Source organism: Hemitrygon akajei, chromosome 7, assembly GCF_048418815.1.
Source record: "Hemitrygon akajei chromosome 7, sHemAka1.3, whole genome shotgun sequence".
NCBI lineage: Eukaryota > Metazoa > Chordata > Chondrichthyes > Myliobatiformes > Dasyatidae > Hemitrygon > Hemitrygon akajei.
The window spans coordinates 118,631,289-118,653,480 of record NC_133130.1 but is presented as its reverse complement, the minus strand read 5'-3'; the positions used below and the strand labels follow the sequence as shown (position 1 = coordinate 118,653,480).

Below are 22,192 nucleotides of genomic sequence, written 5' to 3'. Positions count from 1 at the left end.
ATGCCTTAAGTCCTTCATAAATTCTAAAAGATCAGGACAAATTTGTAGAAGTCAGAATTATTTTTTAAAAATTGTGATTTCTAATGTAAAAGTCATTTGTTTACTGATCCTTTTTTTAAAAAAAAGGTGTGTGCTTTCTGAGTGGATAACTTGCTGATGTTTCCTTTAGGACATCCATCCTGTCTGGATATGGTTTCGGAGTTAGTGGCTGTAATCAAAACCTATCCGTGGCAGTGTATGGAATGCAAGACGTGTATTGTCTGTGGTCAGCCGCATCACGAGGAGGAGATGATGTTCTGTGATAAGTGTGACCGTGGGTATCACACCTTCTGTGTAGGAGTCTCTGCCATCCCCTCAGGTAATTCACACGAGGGCAGGGTGTGGTAACTATCGATGTATGTAGGTTGCTGTGAGTTGCATAATTGCAAACATTCCTCTGGACTGGAAATGTGATGAATGAAGTTGTTCAACAAACGAGAAACCTATCTTAAATTTTTGAGCAACATGCACCCTTTCAATATTTTTATTAATTTCTACATAGAAGAATACAGAGTTCAAGAAAATATATTTTATAAAATAAAAGAAAGATATAATAATACCAAATACATTATATTTGAATCACATTAACGAACTCCTTACCCTGTCTAGATTAGATTAATTCGTATGTTGTGATATGAATAATTTTTATATATATAAAAAAGTCTAACCCCACTACCAAAAGCAAAGCTGTTTGGTAAAGTAAAAAAGGGAAAAAAAACCCTAATCAGATAGTGAAATATGCTATTAACCAGCATCTGTACTTTAACGGGAAATCAAAGGTTCTGAAAATAATTCAAAAACGGTCCCCACAAATTTTGAAAATCTTGGTTAGATTCAGAAATTGAACAACGAATCTTTTTAAAATTTAAGCACGCCATAACATCCCGTAACCACTGAGCATGATTAGGCGGAGCAGCATCCTTCCATTTGAGCAAGAGCGCCCTCCTAGCCATAAGAGAGATAAACGTGCACCCAAAATGCTGGAGGAATTCAGTGGAGGGAAATTAATTAATGATGTGTTTGGCCGAGATCCTTCAGCAGGACTTAATTTTCTATTGGTGGTTGGGGTCTCCAAAAAATAGTTCACGGGAACATTTTTGATTGGTGGGCCTCTAAATTTTAGTTCTTGGTAGCTTTATTAGCAAGGACAGTGTTGTTTTATTGTGGAATACACCATACCTAATTCTAAATGACATCATTGTGATCATTGTTGCAGTTTGCTTTTGAATAACCAATGATATTAGTTAAGCAATATAATTAACAGAACAAATTAAAATTTTATGCACATAAAACTTCACATAAGTTTCAGATTTACTGATAGTTCCGGCTGCTTTTCTTTGCTCCATATTTAGACTGACGAGCAATTTCACAGGAAGCGTTTCCTTAAGGTTATCATAGCCAGGGGAGGTAGTGCAGAAAGCTCCCACTGTCTATTAATTGCTCCCAATGGCATGCCTCTGAAATGGCCTCTGACAACAAAGTCCAGTTCCTGGCCTTCACATGTGGCTTAGCTACTAAGTCCGATAGAACTGGTTCTACTGACAGGAGAAGGGGCAAAGGTGGGTTACTGGCACCCTGAAACCAATCACATCAGGCAGGTGATGCGCATCAGGTGTGGTTGGAGCTCATCTAGGAGAAGGAAAACTCTGATCTCAAACCTCCACTGCCTGGCAGCTATACCCACTCATGGGAAAGGCTTCGGGAGTAAATTCCAAGGAAATATCCAGAGCTGGAGTCCCTAAGGCAGCCCTACACCAAGTTCAATGCTGACTGGAAACTCCTGCGACACTGCTGGTGCCAAACTGCATCGGTCTTTGCCATTCCTTTGGATTCGTCAGCTGCATAGAGAGGGGGTGTCTGCTGTGTGGGCAACAGCTTGTTCTCTATATCGTACAGCACTGGCTGGTGTATCATGTAGACAGCTAGGACGTAACATCCATGGTTGACCCTAATCAATACTCTAAGGAAGCCAAGTTGATTCAGAGCTGATATAGAATGGCCTTCTCTTGTTATTGACTTCTTGTTTATGGTTCGTTCCCACTGATCCCAGTTTTAGGGAGAAGCTGGGTATGTGCATTGTATTTTTAACATTATCTAGTTTGAAACATTCTTTCAAACCTTTTTCAGGTCGTTGGATTTGCGATTGCTGTTCAAATATCCCTTCCAAAACCAAGAAAGGGTCAAGGAGAGGAAAGAACAACAAAGAAGGTTAAAAGAATTAATTAGTCCAAGGATGGTGGCCGTTTTTAATGTTGGTCAGTTAGCAGTGTCAGGTGCTTTTATGATCTCAGTGTGTTTTATAAATATACTTTGTACGGAAATTATTTTGAAGTAAATAAAATGGCAGAATGAAATGGTGTCAGGTGGTTGAGCAGATTTATTTTGGGAGACGTTGTGCTAAGTCTAACTACACGAATCAGTGCCATTAATGAAAACTCTAGAGCAGTCGATTCACTCTCGATTCTGTTTCATCAATCAGACCATGTGTCCCTCAGCTTTGTTTCACTTGCTTTTACTCCATACCTTTTTGCTCTAATCTTCCAGTGTTGAAAGCTTCAGTTATCCCAGGAAGATAGTCATATTTCTACCATTCTTTTGTACACTTGTGATTCCTTATGTCACCAACTCAACCCACCTTTCTACAGAGGAAGCAATTTCTTTCCACTGTACCTGTTACAGTTTTAAATGTCTTAGGCTAAATAAAATTAAGACAATACTATGCTGATCAATTATTTTTGAACTTACTACTTCATGGACTAACCTGAAGATACTCCTCAAAGCCTATATCTTTGGTCACCTTCCTCAAGTCTCACTATCATTGACTGATGCTCCTATTTACAAACCACCTTAACAAGATTTGTTAGCCTAATCATAATGTTAAATATATTACAAATATATCTGTAGGTGCAGTTATCCCCACTCATTATCACATAGAACTGTACAGCACAGTACAAGCCCTTCAGCCCATGACGTTGTGTCCACATTTTAACCTACTGTAAGATCAATCTAGCCTTTTTCTCCCCCTTAACCTTCCCCATTTCTTTCATCCATGTGCCTAGCTAAGTCTCTTAAATGTCTCTAATGCATCGCCTCTGCCACCATCCTTTACAGTGCGTTCTATACACTGACAATTCCGTATAAAAGGACAACTACACTACCTTTTTGCAGTCTTAGAAAAATTTGACCTCGGCCAAAGTTTCATCTCTTGGATCCAATTGCTGTACCTGTGTCCTACTGCTTCTGTTCTAACTAATTTTCAGAAATCCCAAGTATTTAATCTCAAACGTGGCACCCGTCAGGGATGCCCCTTAAGTCCCTTTCTCTTTGATTTGGCTATAGAACCTCTGGCGATAGCATTTCGAAATTGTCCTGAATTGACCGGGATTTGGAGAGGGGGTGTTAAGCATAAAGTTTCTCTCTATGCTGATGACTTATTACTCTTTCTCTCAAATCCGTCTACATCCTTACCTCTAATGTTTTCACTTCTTGACCAGTTTAGCCAGATCTCTGGCTATAAACTCAACTTACATAAGAGTGAACTTTTCCCAATTAATAAAGAAGCACAAGAACTAATATTTTGTGATCTCCCTTTTAAAGTAGTCCATAATCAATTTACTTATCTTGGAATTACAGTCACAAGGAAGTTTAAAGATCTCTTTCGTGAAAACTTTGTCAATCTTTCATATGCTATAAAACAGAGTCTGGTACAATGGTCACCTCTATCTATGTCCTTGGTAGGTCGTATTAATGTTGTTAAAATGTATGTTCTCCCCAAATTTTTATACTTATTTCAATCTATCCCAATTTTTATTCCTAAATCTTTTTTTGATTCCTTAGACTCTATTATTTTGTCATATCTGTGGCAGATAAGCGCTCTAGAATTAATAAAATCCACCTCCAAAAATCTAAAAAAGAGGGTGGCATGGCTTTACCTAACTTTCGCTTATATTACTGGGCAGCTAATATACGTTGTGCTACCTTCTGGTCTTTCTTCCACGGTCAACCCGAGTGCCCTAACTGGGTGGCAATGGAGTTGAGCTCCACTAAAGAATTATCTATATCTGCACTTCTTGGCTCTGCACTCCCTAGCAGTCTGCCCAGATCAATAGCTAATCCTCTGGTTATATACACTTTGCGTATATGGGCTCAGTTCAGGAAATGCTATGGTTTCCAGGGGTTTTCCGTCTCTAGCCCTGTCGCACATAATCACCTTTTTTTACCTACTACGTACGATTCAGCATTCCATGTTTGGTACAGGAAGGGCATTAGACATTTTGAAGATCTCTTCATTGATAATCGCTTCGCTTCTTTTCAGCAGCTCTCCGTTAAGTTCAACCTGCCTAACGCTCACTTTTTCAGATATCTCCAAATCCGACACTTTACTGCTCCTTTAATTCCTAACTTCCCTGAAATGCCTGCGAAAAATGCTATGGACCTATTTCTTTCCATTAATCCACTAGGTAAAGGTTTAATTTCAATTATCCGAGATAAACTAGCAGCCTTACGATGGGCCCCTGTGGATAAAATTAAAATGGCCTGGGAGCAGGATTTAAATATCTCCTTATCCAAGGAGAGCTGGGACTCAGTTCTCAAATCGGTTAACTCAACCTCCCTTTGTGCTCGTCATTGCCTCTTACAGTTTAAGATTGTTCATAGAGCCCATATGTCTAAATCTAAACTATCTCGATTCTACCCTGGCATTAGTCCGCTCTGTGATAAATGCAAGAGGGGCGTGGCCTCTCTCATCCACATGTACTGGTTCTGTCCTAGCTTGGAGAAATTCTGGAAAGATGTCTTCACTACATTATCGGGTATTCTGAATCAGCACCTAGAACCTAACCCCTTAATTGCTCTGTTCGGTTTTTGGGGCGAGACAGATTTATGTCTGGGTCCGACCAAATGCCGAATACTATCCTTTGCCTCTCTCCTGACGAGACGCTTGATCCTCCTTAGATGGAGAGATGTTGCCCCGCCCACTCATGCGCAATGGCTTAACGACATTATGGCCTGCTTGGACCTCGAAAAAATTCATTATTCAGTTCTTAATTCGGATCTAAAGTTCCATAAGGTCTGGGGACCTTTTATCGAGTACTTTCATAACCTTCCTCTTGACTAGGGTTTTTTTTTCTTTTTTTTTCTTCTTTTCGGTCCCTTGCTTTCAGCTCCCTTTTTTTTCTGGTAGTAGGCATTATTATCCTCTGTTACTAAGTGTATTCACAGTCTGGGAGTTTGACTGTCCGGACTTATACTCTTTATACTGTGTGGCGGTTGGTCTGGAGTTGTTGTTGTTTTTTTCTTGTGTTGTGGGGCTTGGGGAGGACACTAAGCTCACTTGTCTTTAATTTAGGTGCTTTTTTGTTAAATTCTCTTCCTTTGTAGCATATTGTTATTGTATGCTTAATCTTGCACTGTATTAATGCTCCTCATTGGGATTTGGGGTTTTTAATTTTGTAAAATGTTTTGAAAAACTAATAAAAAAAATTTTTTAAAAATAAAAAAAATAAAAGGACAACTACCTCTGCCATCTTCCATATACCTTCCTCCAATCACTTTATAATAATTAGCCATTTCCACCAAAGGGAAATGACTCTGGCTGTCCATTAGATCTATACCTCTTATCATCTTGTACACCTTTATTGAAAGCCTCCTCTCATCCTTTTCCAGAGAGAAAAGCACTGGCTCACTCAACCTATCTTCATAAGGATGTCCTTTAATCCTGACAGCATCTCCTCTGCACCCTCTCTAAAGCTTCCACACCATTCCTGTAACAAGGTGACCAGGACTGAACACAATATTCCAAGTGTGGTCTAACCAGGGTTTTAGAGAACTGCAACATTAACTCGTGCCTCTTGAAATCAATCCCCTAACTAATGAAGGCCAACACACCAGATGCCTTCTTAAGCACCCTTGCATGGCAGCTTTGAAGGATGTATGGATGTGGGCCAAACTGCTAAGAATCCTGCCAACCTTGTATTCTGCCTTCAGACTTGACCTTCCAAACTGAATCACTTCACATTTCTCCAGGTTGATCTTTAGATTATGTTCTATGGTTATTAGACCACAAGATGTAGGTTAGGCCATTTGGCCCATCAAGTCTGCTCTGCCATTTCATCATGGCTGATCTATTTCCCTCTCAGCCCCTGTCTCCTGTCTTCTCCCTGTATCCCTTCATGCCCTGAATAATCAAGAATCTATCAGCCTCTGCCTTAAATATACCCAATGACTTTGCCTCCACAGCTGCCTGGGCAGTGATTTCCACAGATTCACCACTATCTGGCTAATGAAATTACTTCTCATCTCCATTCTATGAGGATGCCCCTCTATTCTGAGGCTGTGTCCTCTGTTCTTAGATGCCCCCACCACAGGAAACATCCTCAGCACATCCACTCTTTTGTGGCCTTTCAACATTTGATAGGTTTCAATGAGATCCCCACCCAATTCTTCTGAATTCCAGTGAGTAGGGGCTCAGAGCCATCAAATGCTCCCCATATGATAAGCCTTTCAAACCCAAAATCATTTTCGTGAAACTCCTTTGAAGTTTGTTCAAAGTCAGCACATCCTTTCTTGGATAAGGGGCCAAAATTGCTCACAATACTTCAATGAGACCTGAACAGTGCCTTATAAAGCCTCAGCATTACATCCTTGCTTTTATATTCTAGTCGTCTCAAAATGACGACTAGAATGTCATCACATTTACCTTCCTCACCACCGACTCAACCTGCAAATTAGCTTTTAGGGAATCCTGCACAAGGACTCCCAAGTCACTCAGCGCCTCAGATTTTTGAATTTTCTCTCCATTTAGGAAATAGTTAATAGCTTTATTTGTGTGTACCATACACTTCCCAACATTGCATTCCATCTGCCCCTTTGCCCATTTTTCTAATCTGAGTAAGTCCTTCTGTAGCTTCTTCAAAATTACCTGCCCCATCCACCAGTCTTCATATTACCTGCAAACTTGGCCACAAAGTCATCAATTCTGTCATCCAAATCATTGATATGTAACATAAAAAGATGCAGACCCTGCGGAACACCACTAGTCACCGGAGCCAACCAGAGAAGGCTCCCTTTATTCCTATTCTTTGCTTCCTGCCAATTAACCACTGCTCTATTATATTTCCTGTAATACCATGGGTTCTTAACTTGTTAAGCAGCTTTGTGTATAATAGCCTTTTGAAAATCCAAGTACACAACATCAACCGATTCTCCTTTGTCTTGGCCTCCACAGCTGCCTGTGGCAAAGAATTCCACAGATTCACCACTGTCTGGCTGAAGAAATTTCTCATTTTTTTTTGTAATTTATTTTTTATTGAAATTGTGCATCATACAAACATTTCCATAAGATGTATTTCAGATACTGTATGTATATATCATATATTCATGTTTGCCACAAATCTCCACATAGTACTTATCTGAGGTATACGCTTATAGGAAAGAAAGAATAAACAAAAGGAAAACTATGTCCAAGTTGGGAGTAATCTTTTATTTATAATATAAACATTGATTTGTGAGAATAAAATCAGGCCTATGGGATGCTATGTAGTTAAACCATTTTTCCCAGTATGAATCAAATTGTTCCAATTTATGATTGACAGATGCTGTTATCTTCTCCATTTTGTAAATGTCCATTGTAATTTCCATCCATGCATTTAAAGTTGGGCTCTCCTGTGATAACCATTTCCTGGTAAGAGTCTTTATACCAGCCACCAGCAGTATATTCATTAAATATTTATCGCTTTTTCAACCATTCTTGAGGTATATACCCAAAATATATGGTCTTACTTTCTAAGGGTATTTCACATTTAAAGATGTCTTGTAGGGCATTGTGTATCCCCACTCCAATAATCTTTGATAACTGGGCATTCCCAGAAAATATGATAATGGTTTACATTTTGATTTCCACAATTTCTCCAGCAAACAGGGAGGTTACTATCATAATGGGATTTCTGAGAGGGTGTAATAAAATATCTTACAACACACACAAAATGCTGGTGGAACGCAGCAGGCCAGGCAGCATGTATAGGAAGAAGCACTGTCGACATTTCGGGCCGAGACCCTTCGTCAGGACTAACTGAAAGGAAAGATACTAAGAGATTTGAAAGTAGGAGAGAGAGGGGGAAATGCAAAATGATAGGAGAAGACCAGAGAGGGTGGGATGAAGCTAAGAGCTGGAAAGGTGATTGGCAAAAGTGATACAGAGCTGGAGAAGGGAAAGGATCATGGGACGGGAGGCCTAGGGAGAAAGAAGGGGGGAGGGGAGCACCAGAGGGAGATGGAGAACAGGCAGAGTGATGGGCAGAGAGAGAGAAAAAAATAAACAACTAAATATTTCAGGGATGGGGTGAGAAGGGGAGGAGGGGCATTAACGGAAGTTAGAGAAGTCAATGTTCATGCCATCAGGCTGGAGGCTACCCAGCCGGTATATAAGGTGTTGTTCCTCCAATATCAAGTTTTTCGATCCAAACTCCCTCCATTTCTGTGAACTGGTACACTTCCATTGATACCTTCATATTTTTGTCCATTCTTCCTCAGATATAGTTATCCCTCCTTCCTTCTCACATTTGGTTTTAAGTATGAAGTCGAGTGTGTTTTAAGATTTGACAGATTTTTATACACGCTTGAAATGATTCTACTACCATTATCTGAATTATATGCTTTTCTAAACAGTTCTATCAAACACGTACTTGCCTCAGTTACATTTTTCACCCTCCTATTAACATAATGTCGCATCAGCAAATACCGATAAAAGTCTTGTTTTTCTAATAAGTGTTTCTCTTTAAGCATTTCAAAACTGAACGGTGTTCCTTCTTTCATTATATTGCATAGACCTGTTATTCCTTTAGCTGTCCAGTCCTTAAATCTAGCATTCAGTTTATTCAGCGTAAAATCTGAGTCATATGCACACCATTTAAGAATTGCAATATCTCCTTTTAGTTTATATTCTTTTATAATAGTTTTCCATATTTTAAGAGTCCATTTCACCCATGGGTTATCAGTAGTATTTATATAACTTTGTAGGTTGTTATCAGCCAAAATTGCCTGTATAGGGATGGGAAGTAACATCTCCTCAATGTTTTTCCATTGAGCGTCATATGATGGGTTGCACCAACATATCACAACTCTCAACTGTGCTGCAAAATAATAATCTCGAAGAGAAGGTAACCCCCATCCCCCCGTTTCCTTGGCTAATTGCAAAGTTTTGAGATGAAATCTAGGTCTTTTACCTTGCCATATGTATCTTGATAACATTTTGTGTCATTCATTGCATTGATTTTGGTTAATCTCTATTGGTAGGGTCTTAAAGAGATATAATAGTCTGGGCAATATATTTATTTTAATGGATTCAATCCTTGAACTGAAACTAAAAAAAGGAATTAGATTCCATCTTGTTATGTCTTCCTTATTTTTTTATATATAAGCAAATAATTGCATTCTGATAATTTTGCCAAATCTTTTGGCATGATGATGCCCAAATATTTGAAAGACTATTTGCCATGGCAAGGGATATCTACTTTCAATTTCTCTTGATAGGCTATAGTATTATGAGAGTAATTGAATTTTGTCTATGCTGATCTTGTATCCTGATAATTGACCATAGTGTTCAAAGGATTGCATCAATTTAGGTAAAGAGTATGTTGGTTGCCCTAGATAGATCAAAATGTCACCTGCGTAACAGTAAATAGTAATTTATGCTCTGTCTCTTTAATAGTAATTCCCCTGATATCTTCATTTTGTCTGATGTATTGAGCTAATAGTGAAGAGTAGCAGTGACCATGCACAACCCTGTCTCAAGCCCCTTTCTAGGGTAAGACTATTTGATAAATATCCATTGATTTTAATCCTAGCATTGGGATTGTCATATAATGCCTGTATAGCTTTAATAATTGTGTCATGTAAAACAAATCTATGTAAAACTCTGTAAAGAAAATTCCAGTTAACCGAATCAAATGCCTTTTCAGTGTCCACACTTATCACTATTGCTTTAATTTTATTTTTTGTATATGATCCATAATGTGAAGTGTCCTTCGTATATTGTCTTATGTTTGGCGTTGTTGTATAGAACCTGTCTGATCATTATGTATCAGTGTGGGTAGAAACTCCTCTAATCATTTGGCCATGATGGAAGTAAATAATCTATAATCTACATTAAGAACAGATATTGGTCTAAATGACCCACATTCCATTTTATCCTTGCCTTCTTTCAGTATAGCTGAGATTTTCGCCTCCTTCCAGCTGTGTGGTGTTTGCACCTTTTTTAGTTCAGTGTGGGGAGTAAAACAGGAATTAACTCATTTTTAAGTTCTTTATACCACTCTGCCGTATAACCATCCAATCCTGGTGACTTACTTAATGTAAGCCTACTAATTGCAGTTTTTAGTTCAGCTTCCATTATGTCAGCAGTCATCGCCTCATCTCTGTTCTAAAAAGACTGACTCCTCTCTATTCTGAGGCTGTGTCCTCTGGTCTTGGACTCTCCCACCATAGGAAACGTCCTCGCTATCAAGGCCTTTCATCATTTGATAGGTTTCAATGAGATTGTTCCTCATTCTTTTGAATTCCTGTGAATACAGGCCCAAGGCCATCAACCACTCTTCACATGACAAGCTGTTCATTCCTGGAATTATTTTCGTGAACCCCCTTTGAATCCTCTCCAGTTTCAGCACATCCTTTCTAAGTTAAAGGGCCCAAAGGTGTTCAAATGCTCCAGGTGAGGCCTCACCAGTGCCTCATAAAGCCTCAACATTACATCCTTGCTTTTATATTCTAGTCTTCTTGAAATGAATACTAACATTGCATCTACCTTCCTTAGAAAGAGACTCAACCTACAAATTAGGGAATCCTGCACAAAGACTCACAAATCCCTTTGCACCTCAGTTTTTATATTTTCTCTCCATTTAGAAAATAGTCAACCCTTTCATTTCTTCTACCAAAGAGCATGACCGTACACTTCCCAACACTCTATTCCATCTGCCATTTCATTGCCCATTCTCCTCATCTGTCGCAGACTTGTGATGAGGCGGAAGAAATCTTGGTCTTGGTTCTTTTGGTGTTGTGGCATCTTCAGAAAGTTATGGCATCAGGCAGATGAGGGAGTGGGACTTTTGCCAGCACCTGTCTGTAAGGCTTTATCAGTTTTATTCCTAGTTCACAATCAGGTTCAGATTCACTGACATACTGTATATCATCAAACTTGTTTTACCGCAGCCGTGCAATGCAATACAAAAAATATATTATAAATTACAATAAAAATATACAAATAGTTAAATTAGTGCAAATAGAGTGAGGTAGTGTTCACTGATACCATCCAGAAATCTGATGGCAGAGAGCAAGAAGCTGTTTCTAAAATGTTGAGTGGGTGTCTTCAGGTTCCTGTACCTCCTCTCTGAGGTACTACTAGAGAGGAAGCACGCGGGGTTTCTTAGTGAGGCATCACTTCAAGAACATCCTTGTAGATGTTCTTGATGATGGGGAGGCTGGTGTCCACAGTGGCTCTGGATAATTTTGTGAAATTTCACTTCTCAGAGTCATTAAGTTTCGTGGGCCTCCAGGATCAATTCACTTGTCCAGTATGGCTGTTGGCAAATTCTCTTTTTTACCACGCCATCATTAACGTGGTCAGATTTAACTACCTTCAGTCTAGACCTCTCTAAGCTTCTTTGTCTCTCCCTGTTCTTTTTAAAACACTGCCACTTTGATTAGCCTTATGTTGTGGGTTGGTATCAAATTTTAATTTTTGATCTTTGGATTGGTTTACTCTTTTAAAAGTTGCAAAGTCAGTTGTTGAGCTATTCAAAGGTTTATTTATTTATTATCAACATATAAAACACTGTGATTCTTCTCCAGATAGCCACGAAACAAAGAAAAAAAGGCGGCAACATGATCGTCAACCTCCAAACCCCCTCCCCCACAAGCACAGAATAACAGAGTCAGAAGAATTTGCAGGTCAAGTCCCCCTTCAGGATTTGCATGTTATTGGAAAATTATATGCGTTCTGCTTGCAATTTTTCCAGAAAACTACGGTGGTCTAGCAGAGCTGCAAATATCTGCTCTATTGACTGTCTATTAAAGATCCCTTTGTAATGGATTTTCTCATCAAAATATCACTGTCGGAGAAAATACCACTTTTTTGAGTCATCCTATGTTGTTGCATTGTTAAATGAGATAAAAAAAAACTTTGCAAGGCAGCTTTCCTCTATCTATTCCCTCGAATATCTCTGGATGTGTTCCATCTACTGTTGTTACTGCATAAATGTCCAAGTAGTTCAGCTGAACCATCATTTTAAAGATTAATTTGGGAACATTTACTTTACCATGCAAATAACTAGAAAAGCTTACAAGGCAACCTAACTACTGCTTGTTTTTATAGCATAAAGGAATTTCTCTGATACAAGTATTCCAGCTCTCCGATTTGATTTGAGCAAGTGAATCAGAATTAGAATCAGGTTTACTGTCACTAGCATACAGTGCCTATAAAAGGTATTCACCCCCCCCCCCCCCCCGGAAGTTTTCATGTTTTATTGTTTTACAACACTGAATCACTGTTAGATTTAATTTGGTTTTGTTGACACTGATCAACAGAAAAAGACTCTTTCATGTCAAAGTGAAAACAGATCTCTACGAAGTGATCTAAATGAATTACAAATATAAAACACAAAATAATTGATTGCATAATTACTCAACCCCTTCAAGTCAGTGTTCAGTAGATGCAACTTTGGCAGCAATTACAGTCTTGAGTCTGTGTGGATAGGTCTCTATCAGCTTTGCACATCTGAACACTGCAATTTTCCCCCATTCTTCTTTACAGAACTGCCCCAAACTCTGTCAGATTGCCTGGGGATCAAGAGTGAACAGCTCTTTTCAAATCCAGCTACAAATTCTCAATTGGATTGAGGTCTGGACTCTGACTTGGCCACTCCAGGACATTAACTTTGTTGTTTTTAAGCCATTCCTGTGTAGCTTTGGCTTTATGCTTGGGGTCATTGTCTTGCTGGAAAACAAATCTTCTCCCAAGTTGCAGTTCTCTTGCATCAAATTGTCTTCCAGGATCTCCCTGTATTTTGCTGCATTCATTTTACCCTCTACCTTCACAAGACTTCCAGGACCTGCTGCAGTGAAACATCCCCACAGCATGATGCAGCCACCACCATGCTTCACAGCAGGGATGGTGTGTTCTTGATGATGTGCGATGTTTTGCTTACACCAAGCATAGCATTTAGTCTATTGGCCAAAAAAGCTCAATTTTGGTTTCATCAGACCATAGAACCTTCTTCCTTCCAGCTGACTCCAAAGTCTCCCACAAGCCTTCTGGCAAACTCTAGCTGATATTTTATATGAGTTTTTTTCAACAGTGGCTTTCTCTTTGCCACTCTCCCATAAAGCTGTGACTGGTGAAGCACACAGGCAACAGTTGAATGTGCAGTCTCTCCTATCTCAGCCACTGAAGCTTGTAACTCCTCCAGAGTTGTCATAGCTGTCTTTGTGGCCTCTCTCACTAGTCCCCTTCTTTCATGGTCACTCAGATTTTGAGGACGACCTGCTTTAGGTAGATTTACAGCTGTGACATATCCTTTCTATTTCTTGATGATTTACTTAACTGTACTCCAAGGGATATTCAATGACTCGGAAATCTTCTTGTATCCATCTCCTGACTTGTGCTTTTCAATAACCTTTTCATGGAGTTGCTTGGAGTGTTCTTTTGTCTTCATGGTGTAGTTTTTGCCAGGATACTGACTCACCAGCAGTTGGACCTTCCAGGTACAGGTGTATTTTTACTACAATTAACTAAAACACTTTGAGTGCACACAGGTCTCCAAAAACAGATTTCCATTTAACTAATTATGTGACTTCTAAAACTAATTAGCTGTACCAATGATGATTTGGTGTGTAATATTAAAGGAGGTAAATAATTCTGCAATCAATTATTTTGTGTTTTACATTTGTAATCAGATCACTTTGTAGAGATCTGTTTTCACTTTGACATGAACGAGTCTTTTTCTGATGATCAATGTCAAAAACACTAAGTTAAATCCACAGTGATTCAATGTGAAACAATAAAATGTGAAAACTTCGGGGGGGGGGTAAATACCTTTTATAGGCACTGTACGTTGTGAAATTGGATGTTTTGCAGCAGCAGTACATTGCAATACATAATCTTAAAAACTAAATGACAATGAGAAATATACATTACTGTGCAAAAGTCTTAGGCACCCTAGATTTTTATAAAATATTGTTTCATATGGTATGGATTCACAGAGCCCTGATTTCAACATCATTGAGGCTGTGTGGGATTACCTGGAGAGACAGAAGCAAGTGAGACAGCCAAAGTTTGCAGAAGAACTGTGGGAAGATCTACATGATGCTTGGAACAACCTACCAGCCTGTACCTCCTCCCTGTTGCTAGTAATAATAAGAGAGATTATCCTGGGTAATGGGGGTCCTTAACGATGGATGCTGCCTTTTTGAGGCATCACCTTTTGAAGATGTTCTCAATGCTAGTGCATTAGCGACTTCATTTTTCAAGACTGCAATGCCATTCGTAAGATCATGGTTGGTCCAACTATAATCTCAACACTGAACTATATCTGAATAATTTTTCACCCTCTTAGAAGGACATATCCAACTCTATCTTAAAAATATTAAAGTATTTTGCTTCAACCACCATTTGAAAGTCTTACAACCTTACTAGAGAAAGGAAATTGCCTTTGCCTTAAATAGGTGATGCCTAATTTTTAAACAGCGGCCGGTGCCCTCATCATAGGAAGGATGTGGAAGCTTTAGAGGAGATTTACTAGGCGTAGGCTGAGCAAGCTAGGGCTTTTTTTTGGAGCGACGGAGTACAAAATAAGAGGCATGGCCAGAGACTTTTTCCCAGGGCGGAAATGGCTAATACAAAGGGTATCATTTCAAGGTGATTGGAAGGAAGTCTCCTGGGGATGTCGGATAGGTTGTTTCACCCAGAGAGTGGCGGGTGAATTAACAAACATGCTGCAAGAGGTGGTAGTAGGGACATTTAACAGACTCTTAGATCAACACATGGATGAACAATAACAGGAGGGCTATGTGGGCGGGAAGAGTGAGATTGAAGATAGAGTAGTTTAAAAACATCATGTGCTGTGTTGTACTGTTCTACATTCTGTGATTAAATATTCTGAATTCTCCCACAAAGAGAAGTGGCCTTTGCATATCCACTTTGTCAACCCCACTCAAGATCTTTCATATTTCAATCAAGTCCTGAACAGATCTCTTGTATGCTAAAGGTGATCTCTGAATCAACCTCATCCTGGTCTTTGCAAATGATTTGTTTACCTGCACTACACTTTCTTTGTAGATGCTACCCTGCATTCTTTTCTCTTTTTAATTACCAAGATAAACTTCCGTATAACATAACATTGATGGTATGCAAACAAAAAGTTCTTTTTAAACCCCATCTTAGTACAGGTGATAATAAAACCCTTTTCAATAATTTCTTCTGAAACTTTAGTGGTAACAATAAACACAAGAGATTCTGCAGATGCTGGAAATCCAGAGCAACACTCACAAAATGCTGTACTGTTCAGTACTGAGGAACTCAACAGGTCAGGCAACCTTTTAGTCCTCGCCTTATTGGCTTACTAACTGTGGAATGTGGGAAGAAACCAGAGGACCCAGAGTTCTCGGGGAGGAACGTACAAACTCATTACAGATGACTTTGGAGTTGAACTCCAAACTCCGATGCCCTGAGATGTGATAGCGGAACGCTAACCACCGTGCTGCTGTTGCAAGTACGGCAAAGAAGGTACATAGCACGCTTGCCCTTATCGAGACCAAAAGTTAGGAAGTCATGTTGCAGCTGTATAAAATTCTGCTATACTTGGGGTATGTGTGCAGTTCTGATTGCCACGCTAGAGGTTTGGCGAAATTCCTGGTACTCCAGATGTGGTCTCACCAGTGTCCTACGTTCAAGAAGTATTACTTCACTCCTTCTGCATTCCATTCCACTGGGGATTGAAATTTTCATGGTCATTTGCTATGTGTGCAAGCTCACCTTTATGAACCATGCATGAAATCACGGTTGGAACGGTACAGAACAGGATACGGCGCTTCTGCCCAAAATAGTTGATCTGATTGCAACTGTACCTTGGACTTCCGCGATCTCCCATCATTTAGGTAGTAAGCTTCCTCAATATTTCCCCTGGCAAAAATGGATATTTTCCACTATAACATTATAAGAACATGTTATAAGCCATTTAACAGATCTATGTTCACTCACATAATGTATCTTTATCCCTCTCTCTTTCTTATATCTACCTATTTAATTACGTAGAGATACAGCGCGGAATAGGACCTTCGAACCCAATGAGCCACACCACCCAGTAACTCAGCTATTTATCCCTTAGCCTAATCACAGGACAATTTACCATTAACCTACTAACTCTTATGTCTTTGGAATTTGGGAGGAAACTGGAGCACCCAGAGGAAACCCACTTGTTCATGATGAGGAAGGCACAAACTCCTCACAGAGGACATGAGAATAGAGCTTTGAACTCCAACACCACCATGGAATATCATTCTACAACTTTCTTTCTGGCCAGTCCTTGTGTATTCAAATGTCGAAAGGCATGGACAGAGTGGATGTGGCAAAGTTGTTTCCCATGGTGTGGGAGTCTAGTACGAGAGGACATGACTTGAGGATTGCAGGGCGCCCATTCAGAACAGAGATGCGAAAACATTTTTTTAGCCAGAGGGTGGTGAATCTATGGAATTTGTTGCCACGGGCGGCAGTGGAGGCCAAGTCATTGGGTATATTTAAGGCAGAGATTGATAGGTATCTGAGAAGTCAGGGCATCAAAGGTTATGGTGAGAAGGCGAGGGAATAGGACTAAAGGGGAGATTGGATCAGATCATGATGAAATGGTGGAGCAGACTCGATGGGCCGAATGGCCGACTTCTGCTCCTTTGTCTTATGGTTTATTCATTCTTGTGAACCTCCTCTGGACTCTTTGCAGTACCAGCACATATTTTCTTAGAATAGAGGACCAAAATTGCTCACAATATTCCAAGTGTGGTTTCACCAATGCCTCAACGCCAAACCCTTGCTCTTATATTCTAGTCCTCTCAAAATGAATTCTACCTGCTACCAAGAAATCTAGGACCCTGGGTCTTGAATATAAAAAAAGACACAGGTCCTACATCAGCCACCACCCAACCAGCCATTTATCCAGCTTTCCATAAAATCTGACCATATTACCCTTGAAACCTAGACCTCTTTCTCTATCTTGGCAGCATTCTCTCCTCAAATGCAGATATCGACTCCGGGATCAGCCACTGCCTGAGTACTGCTAATGCAGCCTATGCAAAATTAAGGAAAAGAGTCTTTGAAGGCCAACAGGTCCAAACAAAACTTCTCTTATATAGAGCGGTTGTTGTTCCTACATTACTGTATGGACCACCAACAGTAGGAACCCAAAAGGCCTGAAGCAATATCATCAAAGATCCTTACAAAGGATTCTGAGGATCATCTGGAAGGACAGGAACACTAACACCAGTGTAGTAGAGGAGGCCAACATGAACAGTATCTCCACCATGATAAACCTCACCAACTCTGATCGAGATAGGTCATGTCATCTGGATCCCTAACTCAAGTCTCCCCAAACACATCCTTTACTCACAGTTGAAGGAAGTTGGGTGAAGGAAATACTTCAATGATAACATCAAAATCAGCCTGAAGAAATTTAACATCACATCTAAAAACTGGAGAAGACATTGCACTCAATAGATGCCCTGGGAGGAAATCTTTCCAAGAGGGAGCTGCACTACACGAGAGCAACCTCCCCTGTGCCACAGAGAACAAGCAGCAGCCTTGAAAGGAGAGTCTGAGTGGACAAAAAACCCAACCACTGACCACAGTCACCACTTACTCAAGTCCACACTGCAGATCCCGTATTGGCCTCTACAGCCACCTGGGGAGCCACCAATAGACAACCCCCTAGGAGAACATCATACTCAACTCAAGTGATCTCATTATTACTACCTCACCTCTATAAAGTCACCTCTCATTCTCCTTCTCGCCAAAGAGAAAAACCCTAGTTTGCTCAACCTGTTCTTAGTTTCTCCGTCTCCACTGCTCTCAGGATGAGGCTTTTCACTCCAGAACTATTGAGATGTCCTTCTTCAAAAAACAGAGGGAGCTTCCTTTCCTCCACCGTCAATGCTGTCCTGACCCGCATCTCTTCGTTTTCGCACACATCAGCCCTCACCCTATCCACCCACCACCACACCAGGGATAGGGTTCCTCTTGTCCTCACATGAAGGTCAATCTATCATATGCCTTCTGCAAATCCCCATCAACGTGCAAGGCAACTTTGATTGATTTATGGGTATGGACCCCCAGATCACTCTGCTAACAATCACACCATTAACTCAACCTGAGTGATTACACTACTATTATGAGACAGGAAATAAGCTATTGACCTAAAACATTATTTTTCTTTCCCCAGAAGCATCAGGACTTGCTAAGTGATAACAGAGTTTTCCAGCTTAGGCCAAAGTTCAGATATAAGAGTAATGTTTAGACATAAACCTGCTACAACCTTACGATAATGATAATCCTCTGTTTTGGGGGCCATTATTGAGACCACCTCATTTCTAGGTGATAAAGTGTTCAGATTTGTACTGGGCATGGAGACACTGAGTCAGAGAACAGATTTAATTTTATTTAACACAAACTTTGGTGTGTTTGTTTACAACTACCCAACACCACAATATTCATGAACTTGAATTCAAACCAATCTGAAGAGGGCTCCCTTGCACAGTTTTTGAGAACTGTAATGCTAGTGATTGCAAGTTTGGAAATGTCTAGAATCAGCTTCCAGGGCAAAACAAACCACTTTGGCATCCAGCTGAGAGATTAGGCCACTAGTGCAGCGATCTCATTTCTCCAGTTATTTCATATTAATCTATACATCTGTGCTAGAGTCACTCCCATTTCTGTTAAAATGTAATGAAAACTAGATTATAGGTTTTCAATTTCTATTTTAACTGATTGCTTGGAAATATTTTAGTAATAGATCAGGCCAGATTTGGTGACTCAGCCTTCATCTGCCAAAGTTCTAAACTATTCGTTTAATTCCAAGATGGACCAGAGACAAATTTAAGATAAACCTCCTTCAATCTCTCTTTACCTGTCTCTCCTTCCTTCAAGAGGATCCTCAAAATCTGAGTCTTCAACTACAATCTATGGAACAGTCAGTTCCATAGATGTTGCCTCTCTTGTCGAGTTTCTCCAGCATTTTGTGTGTGATGCTTTAATAGTTTGTGATTTGGTGCCAAAATTTGTCTGCTACTATTTTGGAGAAATGCCTTTTGATGTTTTAGTGTTTCAAAGGTAGCATATAGATTCAGGTTATTATTAAAGCCCTTTCACACCCCCAAAAGCTTGTTTTAGGCAGTTTTGGAGGAAACATTACATATAAACAGCAACTTACACAGAATAAGGTTCAACAACCAATGTGAGATAAATAATCAAATAATCTGTTTTAGAACGGAGATGAGGAGGAATTTCTTCAGCCAGAGGGTGGTGAATCTGTGGAATACATTGCCATAGGTTGCTGTGGAGGCCAAGTCATTGGGTATACTTAAAATGGAGGTTGATAGGTTCTTGATTAGTCACGACATTAAAGGAAGGAGAATAGGGTTGAGAAGGATAATAAGTCAGCCATGATCAAATGATGGGGCAGACTCAATGGACCAAATGGCCTGATTCTGCTCCTATGTCTTATGGACTTAATTGGAGGTTATCAGTAGGAGACTGGGAAAAAAATATTACTCTAATTTGAATATTGTTACCAAATAAATTGCTTTTGTTTGAACATTGCCTCAAATTAACATTTTATTGTGAAGATGGATATCTGACAATGCAGCACTCCACCAGTACTATGCTAAGTGGCTTCTGTACTGAGCTGTTAGACTTGAACCCACAGCTTTCTCACTCAGAGAGATCAGTAAGCTGATCAGACCTAACAGCCAGAACATTATGCATCAGTATTTTTTAAAAAATTGTTGGCTAAACATAATATTATTGCAGTTTTAATAGGGCAAAATTGTTATAAAGAGAGTTTTGGCTCATTACCCTTCATAATGCAGGGCACTGTGTACAGGAGTTGAATATTATCTTGAAGTTGTATAAGATGTTGGTGAGGCCAAATTTGGAATATTGTGTCCAGTTCTGATTTCCTACCTACAGGAAAGATATCAATAAGTTTGAAAGAGTGCAGAGAAAATTTACCAATGATATTACCATGACTTGAGGCTCAGAGCTACAGGGAAAGGTTGAATAGTTTAGGACTTTATTCCCTGGAGTGGAGGACTACAAAGGTTATAGATATAACACAGAACATAGAACATAGGCTGCATCGCTGCCTGGTATGGAGGAGCTACTGCACAGGACCGAAAGAAGCTGCAGAAGGTTGTAAATCTAGTCAGCTCCATCTTGGGTACTAGCCTACACAGTACCCAGGATATATTTAGGGAGTGGTGTCTCAGAAAGGCAGCGTCCATTATGAAGGACCTCCAGCACCATCATGGAGGAGATACAGAAGCCTGAAGGCACACAGTCAGCGATTCAGGAATAGCTTCTTCCCCTCTGCCATCTGATTCCTAAATGGACATTGCATCTTCAGACACCTCCTCACTTTTTTTTAATATACTATTTCTGTTTTTGCATGTTTTTTAAATCTATTCAATATACGTAATTGATTTACTTGTTTATGATTATTATTTTTAATTTTTTCTCTGCTAGATTATGTATGGCATTGAGCTGCTGCTGCTAAGTTAACAAATTTCACGTCACATGCCGGTGATACTAAACCTGATTCTGATTCTGACATAATGCAGGACAAGCCTTTTGGCCCACAATGTTGTGCAGACTTTTAACCCAATCCAAGATCAATCTAACCCTTTCCACCCACATAGGCCTCTATTTCTGCAGGGATGTAGGCTTTTCCCCCCCTCGGACTGAGTGAGACTAGGACTAAAACTCATAGGTTTAGGGTGAAAGGTGAAATAATTAAGGGGAATCTGAGGGAAAATGTCTTCACTCAGAGGCTGGTGTGAGTATGGAATGAGCTGTGAGAGGAAGTGGAAGATGTGGGTACAATTGTGACACTTTTGGATAGGTACATGGATGGGAGGGGTATGGAGAGCTGAGGTCCAGTTGAGGGTTCATGAGACTAGGCAGAATAACATTTTGGCATGAACAAGATGGGTTGAAGGCTCTGTTTCTTTGCTGTAGTGCTCCATGACTCAATGGCTGTGTAAAATAAAAAAACAATTTTAAAGGATTACCCTGGCAATTCTTATTACAATACTGGACCAGCTTCTCATTTGGGAGTCTTGGACTGCCAAGATCTGTGTTCATTTCTGATGACTTTTTTATCCTCTTGTGAAGATGCTGACTGGCATTTTTGAATAGCCTTACTGATAGGAATTGAAGGGATCACTAGAAATTGCATTAAATATGCTTTCAGATTCTTGAAGTCCCTTTGCCTCTACATATCAATAGTGGAAGAATTTAGTACTTACTGCTTCTAGCATCACTCTAAGGTGTGCCATCTGTAAGAAATTGACTTCTCCATTTTGAAGTATATTTTTATTGACAATTAGAGTTCTACGTGTCTTCTTCTTGGGTCTGAGCTTCAAGTGGACCATAGGCCATTAAAGGCCTGTTGTCTGCGTCATTGCAAGTCAATGGTATGGTTGGAGTTCCTCAATGTTTTTGTAATCCTTTCCATCCACCGTACAGGGGATTCACCTATACAGCTTCACCACAGTTCTGTTGGCAGGCCTTGCCTGTTTCCACCTCTCATGACAAGGACATGGGGTTCGATTTTGAGAAGCTTGAGTTGTTCATGTACCAGTAGAAAACTAATATTAACAATTGTTAATGGTGGATTTCACAGTGTTTCAATGTACAGGCAACAAATAGATAGAAGATGGAACACTACAGCACAGCACAAGCTCTTGGGCACACAATGTTGTGCTGATCTTTTAAACTACTCCAAGATCAATCCAACCATTCCCTCCTATATAGCTCTCCAATTTCTTATTGTACATGTGTCAATCTAAGAGTTTCTTAAATGTCCCTAACATAACTGTCTCTACCACCAGTCCTGTCAAGCCA

At 39.9% G+C, this 22,192-nt stretch overlaps 1 protein-coding gene across 4 annotated transcripts in view; it reads left to right on the top strand.

The window, feature by feature from the left end:
* The window catches only part of phf10 (PHD finger protein 10), a 120,986-nt gene extending 108,600 nt beyond the window's left edge, over nucleotides 1-12,386 (top strand). The window contains exons 11-14 of one of the 4 annotated variants that reach the window (XR_012099690.1): nucleotides 170-358; nucleotides 2,167-2,247; nucleotides 9,746-9,841; nucleotides 11,881-12,009. Coding sequence is in view for 3 of the 4 variants with exons in the window: in XM_073051839.1 (XP_072907940.1) it covers nucleotides 170-358; nucleotides 2,167-2,247; nucleotides 11,881-12,065 (455 nt within the window). In the remaining variant the exon portion in view is untranslated. Of the gene's footprint in view, nucleotides 1-169; nucleotides 359-2,166; nucleotides 2,398-9,745; nucleotides 9,842-11,880 lie in introns of those variants that run through there. The other 3 variants (XM_073051839.1, XM_073051838.1, XM_073051840.1) reach the window with 3 other exon arrangements.
* Nucleotides 12,387-22,192: the final 9,806 nt, after the last annotated feature.